This window comes from Solea senegalensis, linkage group LG2 (assembly GCF_019176455.1).
Source record: "Solea senegalensis isolate Sse05_10M linkage group LG2, IFAPA_SoseM_1, whole genome shotgun sequence".
Taxonomy (NCBI): domain Eukaryota; kingdom Metazoa; phylum Chordata; class Actinopteri; order Pleuronectiformes; family Soleidae; genus Solea; species Solea senegalensis.
In genome coordinates, this window is record NC_058022.1 from 29,418,283 (window position 1) to 29,438,511 (window position 20,229).

The 20,229-nt window shown below is 41.6% G+C and overlaps 2 protein-coding genes across 8 annotated transcripts in view; both read right to left on the reverse strand.

The window, feature by feature from the left end:
* The window catches only part of LOC122765370 (plakophilin-4-like), a 555,540-nt gene that overhangs the window by 371,997 nt on the left and 163,314 nt on the right, over positions 1-20,229 (reverse strand). The window lies entirely within an intron of this gene.
* LOC122765369 (disks large-associated protein 1-like) overlaps positions 1-20,229 on the reverse strand; it is a 103,033-nt gene that overhangs the window by 9,674 nt on the left and 73,130 nt on the right. For all 3 annotated transcript variants that reach the window (XM_044019598.1, XM_044019596.1, XM_044019599.1), the window contains exons 6-12: positions 16,751-17,033; positions 7,739-7,863; positions 6,966-7,091; positions 6,630-6,788; positions 5,715-5,797; positions 2,531-2,576; positions 123-404 (exon numbers count right to left, since the gene is read on the reverse strand). In XM_044019598.1, coding sequence (XP_043875533.1) covers positions 123-404; positions 2,531-2,576; positions 5,715-5,797; positions 6,630-6,788; positions 6,966-7,091; positions 7,739-7,863; positions 16,751-17,033 — 1,104 coding nt within the window. The remainder of the gene's footprint in view (positions 1-122; positions 405-2,530; positions 2,577-5,714; positions 5,798-6,629; positions 6,789-6,965; positions 7,092-7,738; positions 7,864-16,750; positions 17,034-20,229) is intronic.

The window sequence follows — 20,229 nt, forward strand, 5'->3', positions numbered from 1 at the left end:
TCCACAGATTTTACATTAAGGCACAGGTTTTGAGTTTGACACCCCTGCCGTTGGCAACTACATTGATCGTATACTGCATGTATACACATGGGCCTGTAAACCTTGCATTGGTTCCCACGTACCTCTAGTATAGAAGAGCTGTTAAAGTTGACATCAAGTGGGTCATCTGTTACACTGTCTATCCAAGGGTCTGGAGGAGGAAGGATGGACGGGTCGAAGCCCACATCTTCATATTCATCGGAGGCACAGGCATGGTAGTGGTTCCCTGATCCCTGGATGCTGACAGTGGAGGTGGCGGCATCGCGGGAGTATTGTCTAGCAAGGGCACTAGATGAAAGGACCTCCATATCAGTCTCAAGGGAGTCCAGAGGGGTGTCCAGCAAGTCGGGCATGTCCAGATCTGCCTGGATGGAATATATGAATAATTTACTGAGTCAACAGTCACAGGTTTTTGTCAGTTATACCACGCCTGTTTCCTAAAAATATAGAACATTCAACTGTGACTAGAATGTTTTTAACTGATAAGACAGAGTTGTTAATAAGATACTGAATGTAGTATATTTACAGGACCAGTATTCATTATTTTGAGCTCAGGGAGCTAGATGCCAATTCTAGTTGCATATGTACCAGTGCAATTTTTTTACTTATTTTTTTATTTCTATGTTCATACAATGAAATAAAGGCTACATTCAGATTACCAGGCTGAAGTGAATCATATCCAATTGTTTTGGTTAAAGTAACTCTTTCATCGGATCATGAAATATGGGGTTTTCTGTTGTTTTTGATATTTGAAAAAAAATGCATTTGATCTGATCTGTTAATTAATCAGATTTGAACAATGTGGCTAGCAACCTTAATTGAGTCTGAATGACATCTGAATGTAGCCCAAACGTAAGCAAGCTGCGACAATTGCATTCTCCCCACAATATGCATGGGTTTTAATTCTGTAACGATATGTGCATTCGACACAGCAGGTAAATGTAGACTTCCCACACTGCACCTGTACTGGATTTGTTTTGCAAATCACATTGTTTTTGTCTGATATGCCAAAAATGATTCAGGCTGGCAAAGACTAATCACCCTGAGTCTCATTTAAAGTAGGTCTGACTGAACTTGAGTCCTGCTTCTGCCACCCTTAACCTGACCACACTAACAAAAACACAGTTTGAACTGCTGCCATCAGGCAAACGCTTCCGGAGCATAAAAGGCAGAACCAACAGACTGATCAACAGCTTTATTCCACAAGCTGTCAGAATGCTGAACTGCTGATATGAATCTGGACGACAATCATTATTGCACCTTAATCTGCTCTGCTCTATTTCTCTCCAGCCTTGTTTTTCATATTTTTACATAGCATTTCACTTGGCACTTTAACTGTACTGTGATGTTTACATTGATCTCTACACTGACAATTGCTGCTTAACGTCTTAGGGAAGTGTGAATGTGCGTGAGCGGTGTAAATGTGTATTTAAATATTTAAATCTTTGGATCCCTGGGAAACGCTCTCTCTTTTTGTTGCACTACTTGTTGTATGTACAGCTTAATGACAATAAAAGTGATTTGATTTGATTTGATTTGAAATGCACCGTGCATTATGGGAATTCACTAGAACTGACACAAAGGAAACTTAATGTGATATCTGTAAAAGTAAAGGTCATCTGTGTGTAGTGACTCCCAGAGACTTCACTGAAATACCATCAGCATCAATCAGATTTAAATTTTTAAAAATGAGGACAATGTAGTATCATGAAACTACACACTGTATTGTAAAGATATTCTTACCGTAACACACTGAAAAACTGCAAAATCCACTTTATTGTTATTTGTGAATCCAATGTATTCAAATATCAGTCAAATGTGTTAAATGAACAAGTAAACCATAAATAGATAAACACTGTCATGATCTGTCACCTCCGTTAAGTATCTTGTTTTGTTTCTCCCTTCATGTTCCATGTCTTGTCTTCCTGTTTTATTTTGAAATCACTCACCCTTGTCTCTGTTTCAGGTTCCTGTCTACCCCGCCCCCTTCCTTGTTGGCATGCACCTGATCCCTGATTGTATCTACCACACCTGCATCCTATCACTCCCTAATCAAGCACTGCTTATATTCCCCTCTGTGTCTTGTCTCGTTGTCAGTTCGTTGTAGTTCATAGCTCATGTCCCAGCACTCTTTTTTCAACCTTGCCTGCCTTTTTTGACCTTGCCTTTTTGCCTGATGCTTTTGTACCTCTGCCTGATCTCTTGTTGACCTCCCGTGTACCGAACCTCTGCCTGGAATTAAACTCTGTTACTGACTGATTCGTGTTCTGAGTCCTGCATTTGAGTCCCTTGTTCTGCTCAGCCATAGTTCACGACAAACACTTAACAAAGACTGAGCAATTTCGAATGTATCATCTACACTGATGTCATTATGGATTGGATTCCAGAAAATATAAATGGTGACACACATAATTATCTGTTTTTGGTTTACTGTTGAATTTGTTGAGTTTCTCCCTGAAGTGTACAAGGACCTGCCATAATAGGGGCTTACCTGTACAGCTGCTGTAACACTGTTGGAGCGCTGGAACCGACGATACCTGACCACCAGACAAATACAAAACATAAAGAGTGAAAGAAATTATTTAGTTTCAAATTTTTATGTGAAAAATAATAATATAAAAAATGCAGGGATTGAGGTGTTACATGCTCTTATTTATATCAGTGTTTAAACATATTGATAAGATTCCAACAGTCATCATGACCATTGATATAGAGCTCTGCTAACTGATGTCCATGTGACAGGCAATAACTATTATTCATATCCATAGACATATTGTATATAACCACTAGCGTATATACCAGACAACATGTCTTCACCGTCTGTTTTCATAAAAAGTGAACGTGGTGGACAGATGCTGTGCACCCGGATGGAGAAACATTTGGGGACAATGCGGTTGTAAACGATCATCAGCATGTTTCATAAGTTAGCAACTGCGTTTAGCTGTCATCGACGTGACAGGAACTTTATTGTGAAAGCCTGTATCGGTGTGTTTTGATGACGTACGAATCAAACGGATAAACGATGACAAAGTTCAGAGGAAGATAAACATGACAAGGATCAAGTAAATAACGCATTTAACGTATAACATTTAAGAGATTATTAGCACCAGTCAAGAGTGGCAACAAGGTAAATTGTGTTTTGTGTCCAAGTTAATGGCTAGCTGTGAACTTTTGTGCCAGCTTACTCAGTGGTGAAGATCCACTGCCATATTATTTGCCACGGCAATTTTAATGTTGTGTTCTTTTTGTCTAATGTTTGTCTAGCTCTTACGTTAGCACGGAGCCCCAGACATGACATGGAAAAATTTGGCCATTCATCCATCTTCTACCGCTTTATCCTCCACATGTGGGTCACAGGGGGCACTGTGCCAATCTCAGCTGACATAGGGTGATAGGCGGGGTCACAACCTGGACAGTCCATTACAGTCCATTACAGGGACACATAAGCCCCTTTTCCACCTATGGTCCCAGCTCGCCTCGCCTGGACTCGCCTTGGCACGTCATGGTTTAGGTTGGTTTTCCACTACAATAGCATCTACTCAACGTGGGCGGAGTCATCACTGCACAGCAGCATGAAACTGTGGCGACTCACAAACGACACACAAATGAGCGACTAGTGACCTGTAAAGCAGCTGTTTTCAGTAACGGAATCATTTGAATCAATTTATTAAAAATATGTGTTCAGTACTTCCTCCGTCACCAGAGCACAGACTCCTCTGTTAATTATTGAGATTTTAGACATTTCTCTGGTAATTGTTGGACATAAACCCACATTTTTAGGACTGTACAATTTTTTTAACTGATCTACAGAACAGCATTGTTCGGCTTGATTCGTGCGTTGGACACATTTTGCTCATGTCTCTTCCTGTGACGGCACTCTGACCAATCAGTGGCCAACGCATAGTATCACCGTAGCTCGCTTGGACCCTCGCCAGAGCAGGTACTGAAAAAAGTACAGAGGCGAGGCGGTGGAAAAAACAACCATCCACTCTCACTCTCACACCTATGGTCAGTGAGTGAGTGTCCAATTGTCATAAACCTAAATATTTGAGAAGAAAAATGCACAATTCTGCAAAACGACTGAGATCCATCTGTATATACTGCTGGTACAGACACACACATGGACACACATGTGGATGTGCAGTACAGCTGTCTGTGTGTCACTGATCTGTTTTGTTAATTCAAGTAAAAATAGGTTTTGTTTTTTCCTCGGCTCGCTGCCCCCTCACTGAGAGGATCGCAGAGGCATTCGCAGAACACGAGACTGTTCACTGTCCTCGCTCCCAAATGGTGGAACAAGCTCCCCATCGACATCCGGACAGCGGAAAGCCTCCACATCTACCGCTGCAGACTAAAAACACATTTCTTTCGACTTTACCTTGACTAAGACGACAACGACAAAAAAAAAACAAACTTATGACTAGCACTTCATAGTTGGGTTTACTTTAAGCTCTTACTTACTTCTAGCTCTTATTTGTACCCAAATGTTTAAATGCACTTATTGTAAGTCGCTTTGGATAAAAGTGTCTGCTAAATGACATGTAATGTAATGTAATTTTATGATTCAACACTTTTTTCAACCCCTGTGCGTGAAATCTCTAAAGACAGGACATGTTCCAATGATATCTAGTGTCTTTTCACGCTGACTTTACATTGACAGTAGTTGGTAACACTGTCAAACAATCTCCAAGCACAAGACAATGAATGAGTTGGACTAACGTCATCCTTTTCCTAAAATAGTGTATTGGAGACATGTGTATGGCCCCTGAATGTGGGATTTCCCGATCCTGCAAACTCTTGCTTGAGTGCTGCACAGGCACGAAACTGGCAGGATCATATTTAATTATACAGGAATAACGGCTGCCGGTGCCACTGTTTACAAGTGGTTATTTATTTCAAGTTATAGTAGATCTGTGTTAATTTTCTTAAAAACTGTACAGTAAAATACAATAAATTGGGCATGCTAGTAGCCAGATTCACTGTGAACAAGTCTGCATTGAAAATATTATCAATGATTTTATTTTTTTTAATTAAAAATCAAATATTCACATGAAAGGAAAATTGTATTCACAAATGTACAGTAAAAAAAAGTCAGAATCAACAGCCTCCAAAAGTCGCGGCCACTCAGCCACATGACAATATTGGGGTGCTGTGTGGGATTTATTCCAAACTGAAGACACACTGAACCAGCATGGCTACCACAGCATCCTGCAGTCTCATGCCATCCCATCCAGTTTGTGCTTAGTTGGACCGTCATTTATTTTTCATTTATTACATGATGATGATGGAGTGCTACGCCAGATGATCTGGCCTCCACAGTCACCTGACCTAAACCTAATCCAGATGGTTTGGGATGAGAGGAGGGCAGAGTGAATGCAAAAGGGCCGACAAGTGCTCAGCCTCTCTGAGAACTCCTTCAAGACTGTTGGAAAAGCGTTTCAGGTGACCACCTCAAGAAGCCCGTCGAGAGAATGCCAAGAGTGTGCAAAGCGGTAACGAAAGCAAAGGGCTATTTTGAAGTTTTGAGTACTCATATATATATATATACAGATATATAGACACACATATATATATATATATATATATTGATGTATATATATACACACACACACACACTTTTACACTCTTTAAGTTCTAAAGAAAACATAAAGAGAGAATGGAAATGTGCGACTCACCCTCTGTCATCCTCCACTTGAACACCTACAGACATAAACTTAGATGGGTCCTCTGAATCAGGAACCTCCTCTGGTCCATCCACCTAGAGCAGAGGTCATGAATTAATAAGTGGTCCAAGTAGAGAGAATATACTTGAGAAATGTATAATTAAACCTTTTTTTATCTGTGCCTGTGTATTCAAGCATTCACTTTTATATACTTTCACAAAGAAAGAAAGAATAATGAAATTATTATTATTATTTACCTTTTTTTTTCTACCATTTTCAGATTGAATTGAAGGTATTATAAATAAGCACTGTAATACAAATAAATGCTTTTTTCTTGTCAGGCTTACATAACAAAACTGTTTTTGAATAACACACTTAAGATGCACTTAAGTGCATAAATTTATTCACCAAAAGCTTTTTTTCAGATCATGCCATGTGAAGTTAATCTCCTCCATTCGTTTATTGTTCTTTTTCTCGTCTGTCTCTCTGGAGTGTGTCCCACTCACTAAACAGTTGAAAGGCTCATATGAAGGGGCATCACATGACATGATTTACAGCACTGCATCTGGGGCCATGATAGCCACAAAATCTGAATCATAAAGTCTGCGTAAATCTGGATTATGGTCTGGATTATAGTCTGCCTATTAGTGACCTCTGACCTAGAGGTAACAAGGAGAATGCCTCCTGTGAAGGAGTAGCTACAGAACATTCTGCACAACAAACTTGGCATGTCCAGGCTTTTCGCTCTGTGGGTGCCACAGCTCGATCAAAGGCACACCACATATATAAAACAGAGTTTGGTCCTTTTTGTTTTTTGCCAGGAATGGAATATTAAGAAAAGTGGTTATTAAAGCTCTAATATGCAATAAACTAGTCATTCCCTCCTCCTGCGTTTTTGCGTTCACTGGTAGCTCTCTCTATAAATACCTGGATGCCTATAGAGAGACATTTGCCCTTCCTGAGCACTTCTTTCCTGTATTCATCCTGGTGGTCTTCAACAAGTGGCCCCCTGCTCAGGACTGATGAGTGGGGGGTGCTGACTGTCATGGTGCTGTTACTGACATGCTGACTGGCTGGTCCATGGACCTACGTAAGAATTGTGAAGGCAGATTTTAAGTGCACTCTGAATACGCGATGCAAAAAAGCAAGAAAAATGAGCTCATACAAATATTTGTTTATTATAAGGTTTGGCTGGCTATCACTACATGTCAACGCATATGTTGTTTTGTACATTACAAAATGCTTAACAATAAATGAACTCACCTGTGCATTAGCTGCTTCTATAGCAGCAGTCAGGGCCTTCATGCTGTCAATGCTTTCTGTAGAGTTGCTCAACCCAGACTGGATGGTCATGTCACCTCTGGGTCCCTCCTCCTCCATGTATGCATCCTGGGTGGTTTCAGAAAACATGAGACATTGCTTTCAAAACAATATTTAGTGTCTCCATTATGTTTCATGACATTTTAATTCTGTGTTTAAGGAAAGTCATTGCAGCCACAGTCATCGTACGTTGGCCTCTGTGGACTTGTTGTTTTCTTTTTCTCGTCTGGTTATACCTCCTGCCCTTGTGTTTTCACTGATTACCCACACCTGTCCCTCACTGTTTTCATACTGTATATGAGCAAGTATTGTTGTCTGTGTCCCTTTACAGTCTCTTTATAATTCCTTCATTTCTATTATACGTCTGAAAATGCGCTACACTTCAACACCTGGGTTACGAACGTCTGTCAGCTGCAGCCATGATTCAGAAATGTGTAATGTAAAAATCACTATCATGATCACCATCCCTCTGTGAAACATCTTGCAACCCTTTGCCATAAAGACGCATTAAATAACTAGACAGCTGAAAGCAGAGTCATTTGAAGACAGATGCTTGTGTCGATAATGTTGGCTTCAGAACTTCAGAAGAGGTCATTCTGTCTTTCTTTTCAGACATGTTGGTGGATATTTAACACCAAATGGTTTTATAGTCCATTAGTGTTGCTTTGTCATCTACCTCGTCATACAAGTGGATGTTTGGATGTTCTGTGCTGTACCTGTGCGGACTCTGTGCTGCTCTGAGCTGTAATGGAGATGTAGGGCTTGGAGGCTGTGGAGCAGGTGGAGGTTCGGGGTGGCACTGGTGGAGGGGTTTTCTTGTAAGTGGTGATGCAAGATGAAACTGCAAAGGAATGAGAGATAACATAGGACATGTGTGTTTGAATCGTGGTCCAAACACAATTTCTAACAGTCAGTTCACACTGAAGTAAACAGCAAAGAGGTGCTCTAGACCATTTACTTTAGAGGTGACCCAGCTTAACATGGAACACATTCAATAATCACACATAACTAAGTGTTAGTGCTGGGGTTTGCATGATTGAGCAATAATTTCACCACATTTAAGGTTATGTTTTTTTGTGAGTACAAGTATGGTACTATTACACTTTGGTAAGAATTTGAACCACTACTGATGTCACAAAAAATCATCACATTTTCAAGAAATCCCAATTTCTTATAATAAGGCAAACATATCTCTGTCAAAATGCACATATAATTCAGATCACACAGATTTGTCAGCAATTTCAATTTAACATGGTTTAATCCCATTTAACAAGTCCAGATGTGTTTATCTCAGCGACATTTTAACAGATTAGGATGAATTATGTTTGTTGTAGCAACACTGCCCACCAGTAATATCCCGAGAAATCATTAAACATCCAGAAGCCCCTCATTCCAACAACTTCCATTTATTAGCTCTACATTAGAACATTTGCAGTATGTTCCTAGTTATCGTCAGATTTTTCACATGCAGAGTTTAGAGGTCACCCATGAATTGGCGAGGACCATTCAAGAAAATACAAGGGGGCAGTCAGAGAATTCTTTTGGAAGGAAGTCCGACATCCCCGCTTAACATCTACTAGCTTTGGTGTGAGAGAGGAATCATCTAGTCAGGCTGTGGCTGTCAGGATCATGAAGGGGGTAAGGCAAACAGCTGCAATGAAAAGGGGTATTGACCTTGAACCAGATGTTTTGCAATAGTACAGTGACCTTTGCAATGACAGTGTCTCTCCATTCATGGATTCATTGTACACCCTGATCAGAATCAGAATCAGAATCAGAAGAGCTTTATTGCCAAGTACGATTTGCACATACAAGGAATTTGTTCTGGTGTCATTGGCGCATAACAAGCATACACAATTTTTAAAAGTGAACAGTAAACGTATATACACAGTATATAAATGTTTTTAAAGATGAAAAAGAGCACTACAGAAAGAGCAGTAAAGAGCAGTACGACTGGGCAGGAGTGAGTAACAGTGCAAGGTGCAAAGTTCACAGTAATGACGTTAATATAACGCATAAAAAGGATGTAATGATAATGTGACATGTAGAGGCAGAGGAGGAGTGTGAGGAGTCAGAGTGTCGGGGGGGGTCTCCGGGCCTTGTTGATAAGGCTAGTAGCAGACGGGAAAAAACTGTTCTTGTGGCGTGAGGTTCTGGTCCTGATGGACCGCAGCCTCCTGCCAGAGGGGAGTGACTCAAAGAGTTTCTGTCCGGGGTGGGAGGGATCAGCCATAATCTTTCCTGCACGCCTCAGAGTTCTGGAGGCGAACATGTCCTGGAGAGATGGAAGATTGCAGCCGATCACCTTCTCTACAGACCGAATGACACGCTGCAGTCTGCCCTTGTCCTTGGCCGTGGCAGCAGCGTACCAAATGGTGATGGAGGAGGTGAGGATGGACTCAATGATGGAGGAGTAGAAGTGCACCATCATTGTTTCGCCGATCTGCCGGGTATTGCCTACGAGCGGGTGCATGTGACGACGGGCTCGCAACTGCATGCGCGCAACAGCGAGCGCACGGCTCCGCAACGCATCAACAGGTGATCACAATCGCACTCATTAGGAACGCACGGCAGAAACCCCGGAAACAAAAATAAGAAGTGAGCATTCAGTCAGTAGCTTGCAACGCAACAAACGGCAGCAGAAGCAACGAAAGCTGAATAACCACAGGAGTAAAACACGCATGGAAGCAGAAAGGATCAAGGAGGCTACCGGTAAGCTCGCAGCTCTTTTTTCGGACAGAGATGGACTGATGTTGATGCGCTGTGCGCTTATTGTTTGTACAAAAAAGAAATAATCATGTTTATATTAAAATCGCCTGGATTGTTTTAATTTCAGTTAATGGTAATTGAAAATGTCATGATAAATATGTACAATAATCTTGGTTAAAATATAAAATGTCAGGTTGATTAAGGGCAATGGTTCTAAAAAGTGGAACTAGTTTATTTAATTTATTTATACAGTATTTGCCTAATTTAAATGTTTGAATTAAATGTGGGAATATTCATTTGAATTGTTTATTTAAATACTGTACTTCAATAGAACTTTATTTATTTAATGAAATTGTTTTATTTTGTATGTTTAAAGGTTTTTCACCTACAACGACCACCACTTCGTTACTGGTCAATAAACTCAAGAAAGAGAGTGAAATCCTGAGTCTGGTCTATTTTCTTCCCTTATCAAGTGTGGGAAACCATGACGTTAAAATACACTTGCCAATCATTGTCTTTGGCAGGTTGAATTTCTTCAGCTGCCGCAGGAAGTACATCCTCTGCTGGGCTTTTTTGATGAGAGTGCTGATGTTCAGCTCCCACTTGAGGTCCTGGGTGATGATAGTTCCCAGGAAGCGAAAGGAATCCACAGTGTCAACTGTGGAGTCACAGAGGTTGATGGGTGCAGGTGAGGCTGAGTTCTTCCTGAAGTCCACGACCATCTCCACTGTCTTTAGAGCGTTGAGCTCTAGGTTGTTTCGGTTGCACCAAGTGACCAGCTGGTCAACCTCCCACCTGTAGGCAGACTCGTCACCATCAGAGATGAGTCCGATAAGGGTGGTGTCGTCAGGAGCTTGACGGACTGGTGACTGGAGGTGCAGCTGTTTGTGTACAGGGAGAAGAGCAGAGGAGAAAGAACGCAGCCCGGGGGGGATACGGTGCTGATGACCTGTGAGTCGGAGACATGTTTTCCCAGCTTCACATGCTGCTTCCTGTCAGACAGGAAGTCAGTGATCCACCTGCAGATCGAGTCAGGCATGCTCAGCTGGGAGAGCTTCTCCTGGAGCAGAGCCGGGATGATGGTGTTGAAGGCAGAGCTGAAATCCACAAACAGGATCCTGGCGTAGGTTCCTGCAGAGTCCAGGTGCTGGAGGATGTGGTGGAGGGCCAGATTAATTGCATCGTCTACAGACCTGTTGGCTCTGTAGGCAAACTGCAGTGGGTCCAGGAGGGGGTTGGTGATGGCTTTCAGGTGTGAAAGCACAAGACGCTCAAAGGACTTCATAACCACAGAGGTCAGGGCGACGGGTCTGTAGTCATTGAGTCCTGTGGTCCTTGGCTTTTTGGGAACAGGGATTATTGTCGAGGTCTTGAAGCAGGCTGGCATGTGATATGTCTCCAATGAGGTGTTGAAAATGTCTGTGAACACTGGAGACAGCTGATCAGTGCAGTGCTTCAAGCTGGATGGGGAGACAGAATCCGGACCAGCTGCTTTCCTGGGATTCTGTTTCCTGAAGAGTTTGTTGACGTCCCTCGTGGATGGAAAGAGTCAACACTGAGGTGGGTGGGGAGGTGGAGGGGGGGACCTTTAAGGTGGGAATTGGTGGAGATGCCCAGGCCCCTGCTGAGGTGGGGGAGGTGTAGGTGAAACACTGGAGCTGGGGGTGTTGGCTAGGCGTTGGTCGTTAAAGGAGTGGGGGGCTTTAGGCTTGTAGTTGGTGATCTGCCTAAGCCCTTTCAAGACAGACGCAGAGTCGTTGGCTGAGAATTGGTGTTGGAGCTTCTCAGAGTACAGTCGTTTAGCTTCTTTCACCGCCTTGCTAAACTTGTACTTTGCCTCTTTAAATCTGTCTTTGTCTCCACTCCTGAAGGCCTCTTCCTTATCCAACCTTAACCTTCTGAGCTTGGCTGAGAACCAGGGTTTGTCATTGTTGTAACTCACCCTGGTGCATGATGGAACACAGCAGTCCTCACAGAAGCTGATGTATGACGTCACAGCCTCTGTGTACTCAGCCAGACTGTTGCTGGCAGTCCTGAATACATCCCAGTCAGTAGAGTCCAAACACGCCTGTAGATCCTCCACAGCCTCACTGGTCCACTTCTTTGATGTCCTCACTACAGGTTTGCAGAGCTTTAGTTTCTGCCTGTAAGCAGGAATCAGGTGGACCATGACGTGGTCAGAGAGTCCCAGTGCAGCACGGGGGACGGCGTGATAAGCATCCCTGACTGTGGTGTAACAGTGATCCAGAATGTTCTCCTCTCTGGTCGGGCATTTAATAAACTGTCTGTACTCGGGGAGTTCGCGAGTGAGGTTTCCTTTGTTAAAGTCGCCTAGGACAATAACTAAAGAGTCCGGGTTGATCCGCTCCACACACAGTATCTGATCGGCGAGCATGCGCTGTGCGTCCTGCACGCTGGCGTGCGGTGGGATGTAAACACCGACCAGAATGAATGAAGCAAACTCACGGGGTGAATAAAAAGGCTTGCAGTTTATGATGAAAGATTCCAGGTCAGGAGAACAGTGCTGCTGGATCACTGTCACGTCGTTGCACCAGCCACTGTTGATGTAAAAACAGATTCCTCCACCTTTGGTTTTGCCGGAAAGTTCCGTGTCTCTGTCCGCTCTGTAGAGTTGGAAGCCTGCCAGCTGCAGCGCAGAGTCCGGTATTAATCCACACAGCCACGTCTCCGTGAAGCACAAAACAGCCGATGAATAGAAGTCCCTGTTTTTTCCCAACAGCAGTTGTAATTCATCCAGTTTATTTGCCAGTGAACGCACATTAGAGAGAAATATTCCCGGTAGCGATGTGCGTAATCCGCGCTGGCGAAGACGCACGAGCGCACCGGCCCGTTTCCCTCTCCTCCGGCGTTTCACTGCGTGGACAAAGGTGAGCACACCTTTGACCATAATGTCCAAAATTTCCAGTGTGGGGAGAAGAAAAGTAGGAAATAAGTCCGCTGGTGTTGTTACCCCGATGTTCATGAGCTCTTCTCTGGTGAAAGAGCTCCGGGTATAATCGCAAAAAACAGAGTTAAAACACAAAACAAGACAAAACAACGCGCACCAACACACCGAGGCAACCATCCACGGCGCCATCGTAACATCGCGCCATCGTAACATGATACACCTTACTTTGATGCTAGCCCCTGATGCCAAGGTGTATGATTCCATCGCAAATCTCCCTAAATGTTGAGTAAGGTAAGGCCAAACTCAAGAGAAACCAAAAGCACTTCTTTGTGATTCAACAAAGACAAGTTTGACGGCCGCTAGCAACAAAGCTATATTAGCTGCTATCACTAACCATGGAGTTGAGCTCGCCAAAGTCACTCCTCTCGTGGATGACTTAAAGAAATCTTTGGAGGGTCGCCCTTGACTCTATTGAACTCTGTGTCTGTCCTCACTTCAGAAGAAACATCATGAAACTGAGTCTCACATTGATGGTTTCGATGAAGCCTTGTCAGCGAAGACTAGCCACATCACATCACTGGAGGCTACCTGCAACAAGCTACAGGTGGCTTTGGGCCTCCTTAAAGCCACCGTGAACGATCTGGAGGGCCGCTCTTGCAGACTCAATGTCAGAATTGTGGGCATTAAAGAAGGGGAAGAAAAGGGCAGATGTTGTTTCAAAGTTGATCCCAGAGCTGCTTGGCAAGCCTGTAAAAATAGATCAAGCCACAGCCTAACGAGCGGCTGCGGGTCAGGGTCCATAACGATCGAGACAAGATCAACATACTACGGCTCAGTCGTCAGCATGCAACCCTGCACTACCATGGTGAGAGAGTCTCCGTATTCCCTGACTACACGGCAGTCAGGTCCCATCACTGAAATCCTTACTTAATAATCTTGTCAAAACACTGGACCTGGTTGACATTTGGGGGCATCAGCACCCCGTAGAGAGGCAATATTCATTTTTCTCCCCTGTGCACAGTAGTTTCACCAGAATAGATTATCTGCTGGTAATAAATTCAACGTACCATAGTATTTTAATTTCAGATTATGCACCCCTCTCAATGGTTATTGACTTCATGTCCCTCAATATAATTGGAAATTCTGAAATACACTCGACTATTCCCCCCTTGTTTATTTGTACTGTCCTCTTCACTTCCTGACAAATTGACTGTTCTGCACTGTATATCATATCATTTGCACTAATCTATAAACTACCTAAATTACCGTCATGCCATAAAGTAACCACGGTTTTGTTCTTGTTTGTTAGTGTTTCTTTTTTATTTTCTGTTATTTAAATTTAGTGAGCTAATTCTTTTTATTCTATTTTTTTTATCTTCACACACACATTCCAGCATAATAATACTGTGGAGAAACAAAGCTCACAGAATAACAATGAGAAGCTGAACAGAAACTCAGTGGGCAATATAAAGGACAGACTGATCAAAAGTGTGACATTGCTGTGTAATGACACACAAATCCTCAGTAAATGTTGAGCAAACCCAATAAAATAAAAACATAAAGTATTTGCCCAAATCAGGTTCATGAAAGGGAGAAATGTTTTTTATAAAAGTCTATTTTATTTCAAATTTGCCCTGTCAAGAATAGATTCACAAAAATGGTGACAATATTATCACATACACATAAAAGAACGTCATCTTCGTATATCTTCTTTTTCATCACCATTTGCCTACCTCCATATGTGTACATAATCTGATTTATGATTTTTTATTTAGAAATGTGCAAAAATGTGTCACTGACTTACTGTTCAAGATACACTCTTGAAGAAAAATGTCATCATGAGTTGTCGTGTGGTTTTGAACTTTTTTCTTTCCTTGCAAATAAAAAAAGTACAGTTTGATCGAAAAATTAAAAAAATATCAAATGAAGCAGTACTGTAGTGATAGTTCACATATCCAATAAGGCTGAAGGGATGATACATTTCATAGATTTATCTATATTTAATTACCCTGTTGTAGTGTAACAGTTAGATATTATATGTCCCATACTTGCATTTGTTGCCGTCGTCTTCCGCTTGTTCCATAGAATGCATAAAAGTGTTTGCACTTTTAATATAATAATAATTATAATAATATCTATAGATTTCATATAGATGAATATTAGAGCATGATTTACAGAAGCATCTGCAGTCATCTGGGACTAGAGCTGACCACTGACTGTACTGTGACTGCACACCCATGTACATGAGTGTGTGCATGAGTGAATACAAGTGAGCTTCTCTCACACTCTCTCTCCCTCACTCGTTCTGTGTGTTTGTGTGAGTGGCATCTCTTGGTTAACTGTACAAGAACACCCAGAGGAGCAGCAAATGTAGGTCATAGTGGAGCACTTTGCAAATGAAGGCAATCCTAATACCAAACATCTGCGAAAAGCCCCTGTGGCATCCACTCTGGCATGTTCTCATCTGAATCCCACACATACAAATACGAGTCAAGATTATCTTTGTGCGATAGCATCATTGTTAACAGTACACAACACGCATGCACAGTGCAGTTATGCCTGCAAGGGCAACCTTAAGCAATGTCCCTCCTCCTATTATGTGAGTAGCTGCACAATGCTGTGCTGGACTGTGAGTTCTGTCACAATGCCTCTGATTTGCAGTCGTACTGTGGCTGATCCACTTCACAACACTGATACAGTTGGACACTGTTTTCCTATTTCCATTGAAAAATCTGTTATTGTTCATCTGCCACAATAGTTGTAAGTATCAAGCAAGCAAACGAGACAGAACGAGTTGTGCTATTGGCACAGTTATCTTGTCTACAGATCTGTAGTCCAGATCAGATCCAGAACTATCATTTTCAACTTGTCTCATATTTTTTTTCTTTTGAAATCATAAAATAGTAGTCACTGTTGGTTCTCATCTGCAGTCACACTCACAAATGCTTTAAAAGCAGTCACCAGCTACTGTTCCATTCAATCTATCACAAGTCGTCACCTTATTAAAATAATGGCCTTAGTCATTTTTTATGATGCTGATTTTACTCCTGTAAGAAAATGGCCTGTGTCAAGAGTGTGACTCTCACTTTTATACACTTTTCAAGATGGACGCTGCTCATCCCCTGTTGGTAAGTGATGCTGTTTACTATGATATAGACTAAACTATACATATTGCATAGTCATGTATTCAGTCTATTGCTAAATCCATTAAGCTAGCCTTTAGCAAGAGGTTACATGTGATGGACTTTCTGTCTTTCTAACTCTCTGCTGTCTTTTCAAATAATACTTATTTTTATTTATACAATTTTCCCTACACAACACAATCATACTAAAAATAAGATTTAATTACCCTATTGTAGTGTAACAGTTAGATATTATATGTCCCATGCTTGCATTTGTTGTCGTTTATATTCGCCGTCATCTTCCGCTTGTTGTGTTTGGAGGTTATTTGGTCTGTTCACTTTATGAGAACTTTTATTTTCTTTCCTTAGTCGTCCTGGCTGTCTTCACTCTGTCTCTGTGTCTTTGATTGTATACAATGTAATGTATATTTTTATACCTTTATTTAAAACAATGTTTGAACACATGCTCAATGTCTCTTTGTCTGTTTTACTGTAGCAGTGCTACAGTGCCACATACAGGCTTTAGATATTAGTATTATTATATTAAAAGTGCAAACAATTTATGCATTTTTAAAAATATAAAAAAAAATGAAATATAGGCATTTAATGCACATAAAACAGGCTTATGGAAACACACCTAATGTCCCTTTTTTGCATGGAAATCATTGGTGCAACATTTAGACATAGTAGACATTTTACACTACCATATGTTTGTAACAGTAGAGCTCCTGTGTTTGACAGTGACACATGTAATGACATCACAAAACTGAAAGTTACTGTACACTCCAGGATTAAAGTGGCACGGTGGTTCTTACTCACAGTGACGAGCCAATGATCAACAACATGTGACTATTAGTATTATTATTATTATTAGACAAAATCTTACACATAAACAAGCACACATACACAGTGCCTCTGCTCCAGAATCATACAAACTAATTTAAACCACATTTCCACTGCACATTGATTCCTGAATTGCTGTGCCTTACCTGTGCTGCTCTGGATGGTCCTGACGGTCGTGGCAGATGTGCGCGGTGGGGAGGAGGGCAGCAGGAGCAGCGGTCTCCCTCCTTCTCCTTCCTCCTCCCCAGCACAGCCTTGGTCAATCGCCCTCACATAGCTGTGACTCCGCATCCGGAAGCATCCTGGCATTGGCAGCGTGTCCATGGTATCCATGCTATCCATAGCAGTCTCCATGGCCTGGGACTGTAGGGCACTATAAACCTGCTCACACACCTGCTCAATCTGCCCATTCACCTCCAACTCACTCAGCTGGAGGAAGGAATAGGAAACACAGAGAGAGGGAAGAAAAAACTGTTGTTGGTTACAGGTGAAGCCACAAAAAGGACTCTTGTCTTATGCAAGCTTAAGCTTTTTAACAACAGTCTTCTTGAAGTATTCCATTCCGGTTTTACATGCATGTTTTTAATTATATTCTTTTAGCCACTGACTCGGGTGATTCTGTTTTTCTGGTTCTCTTAGATTTAACAGCTGCTTTTGACACTGTCAACCATGGTATTTTAATTTTACATTTGGAGCGCTGGTTGGGTGTTAAAGGGGTTGCTTTGAGTTGGTTCAGATCATACTTATCTGACAGATCCTTCGCTGCTCATTTGGACGACTTTGTGTCCTCCACAGCTCTCTCATGGGGGGTGCCACAAGGCTCAATCCTTGGGGCCCCTCCTGTTCTCACTTTATTTACTCCCATTGAAAACCAGCATGAGAAATTCTTCTGCCCTCAGAAAAAACATCACCTCTCAGTCCAACCTCTCCTGGATTGTCTCAAAGTAATAAAATCATGGAGGGAAATAAACGTTCTTAGTTTGAATGAGAAGACTGAGGTTATTCTCTTCTCTCTGTTACTCTTTTTTTGAAGTTGAAACCAGACTTGAAATTAGACAATCACTTTTCCTGTTTTAGGTCCCTTAGGATTACCAAAATTATTTCTATTTGCTAAATGTCAGAATAATGAGAGAAGGATTTCTTCAAAGTCAGAAGTTTACATACACTAAGATTATTATGCCTTTAAACAATTTGGGAAAGCCCAAATGAAGATGTCATGTCTTTGGAAGCTTCTCATAGGTTTATTGACAACATTTGAGTTAATTAGAGATAGACAGGCACCCCTGAAACACACTGCTTCTTTGTGTAACATCATGGGAAAGTCAAAAGAAATCAGCCAAGATATCAGGAAGAGAATTTTGGACTTGCACAAGCCTGGTTCATCCTTGGGTGCAATTTCCAGATGCCTGAAGGTGCCACGTTCATCTGTTCAAACAATTATACGTAAGTATAAACACCATGGGAATGTCCATCATACCGCTCAGGAAGGAGACAGGTTCTGTGTCCCAGAGATGAATGTGCTTTGGTCTGAAATGTGCATATCAAACCAAGAACAAAAGCAAAAGACATTGTGAAGATGCTGGCTGAAGCTGGTAAGAGTGTGTCATTATCCACAGTGTATCCACGAGTACTGTACCGACATGGGCTGAAAGGCCACTCTGCCAGGAAGAAGCCATTACTCCAAAAGAAACATAAAAAAGACAGATTACAGTTTGCAAATGCACACAGAGACAAAAACCTTCATTTTTGGAGACACGTCCTGTGGTCTGACGAAACTAAAATCAAACTGTTTGGCCATAATGACCATCGTTACATTTGGAGGAAAAAGGGAGAAGCTTGCAAGCCTGAGAACACCATCCCAACTGTGAAATAAAGGGGTGGCAGCATCATGTTGTGGGGTTGTTTTGCTGCAGGAGGGATTGATGCACTTTACAAAATAGATGGCATCATGAGGAAAGAACATTATGTGGAAATACTGAAGCAACATCTCAAGACATCAGCCAGGAAGTTGAAGCTTGGGCGCAAATGGGTCTTCCAAATGGACAATGACCCGAAGCATACTACTTCTGAATCAATCTGGAAATTGCACTCAAGGATAAACCAGAGTTGTGCAAGTCCACAATTCTCTTCCTGATATCTGATTAGATCTGAGACAATAATGATGCTTTAGGTGGATTCAAACCTGAACTTAACACTGTCCACATGTGATCAGATCTCTCATAATGGATGATAATGCCAGGTCGGAACACAGCCTCACATACCACAGGAAAGGACAGAGCCGTCTGTACTTCCTTCATTTAAGGGGCAGGCTAGGACCGCTATCATAAACAAATCCTGAGAAATACCAGAAGTCACCAACAGGTCAACCCCTTTAAATTCATGTATTTGAGCTAAAGTATCTCGAACGTTTCTTCTCTAGCCAAACGTTTTCCAAACATAATTGAAAGCACCTTTACATAAGTTACATCCCATTGCTGGCTTAAAGTACAAACAGTAGTACAATCAAGAGAAAACTCTAACAAGTACTTTCAAGTGGGCATGCAGAGGAGAGTGCAGATCCAAGGTGAGGTGGGACTGATGAAAGAATGAAGGCTTCCCTTCACTTTCTGTATCTTTGCATAGAAAAATAACACAAGGGAGGAGCCATCCAACAGGGAGGAGCCATCCACAACTGCTGTATTGGGATCATATTGAATTGGAATTTCAAAACAAACTGCTGTGTGTTTATTTAAGGTGAAGAACAACCATGTCCAACTCATTGTGGCATACATATATATATATATATATATATATATATATATATATATATATATATGTATATATATATATATATATGTATATATATATATATATATATGTATATATATATACACATATACATGTACAATCTAGCTCTATTGCAAAGATACCTTGCTACACACACAAACACACAGTGGCACACAGTCTCCAGTCAAAAGAAAAGAGCCATGATCTAAACAAAAGACACCTAAAGGTATACTGTACCATCTACTGTGCACATATGACATCTCCTTTTTGTGTTTTTTTCTTCTCTTCTCTAAGAACAGAACAAAAATATGTCCCACAGACTTATTGTACACTAATTGATTTGGCTCTTCAAACATTAATCTGCACATATCATATTTGATCATTCCACCCCTGGCAGGTTGTACTAAATTCCTCTGTAAGTCATTTTGAATAAAAGCGTCTGCTAAATGACACATAATGTAATGTCATCAATAGAACATTTGCTTCACAGTTTCACTGAACATTCAGTTTGCAAGAATCAATAAATATGTTCTTTTCCCCCTCCCATAGTCCATAACTCAGTCATAAAACAAAGGTATGTATCAGTCCGTTCTCAGTGTGTGGTGATTTGACAATGGCCATCAGTGAGGCCGTGTCAGTGGAGACTGTAGGGTCAGGCCGCTGTTTGGTAGCACCTTGCTGATGTTCATCAGGAGCAAAAGGGAGTTTTTACTCCAGCTGTAACAGGAGCATGATTAGAGTTCTCAACGGGCCTGAAAATTACAACCGGACCCGACCCAGCCCGTGGGTTTTTACACCCGAATCCGACCCAGCCCGAAATACATTTTCCCATTGAACGAAGTGCGGTTTTATTTAGTTT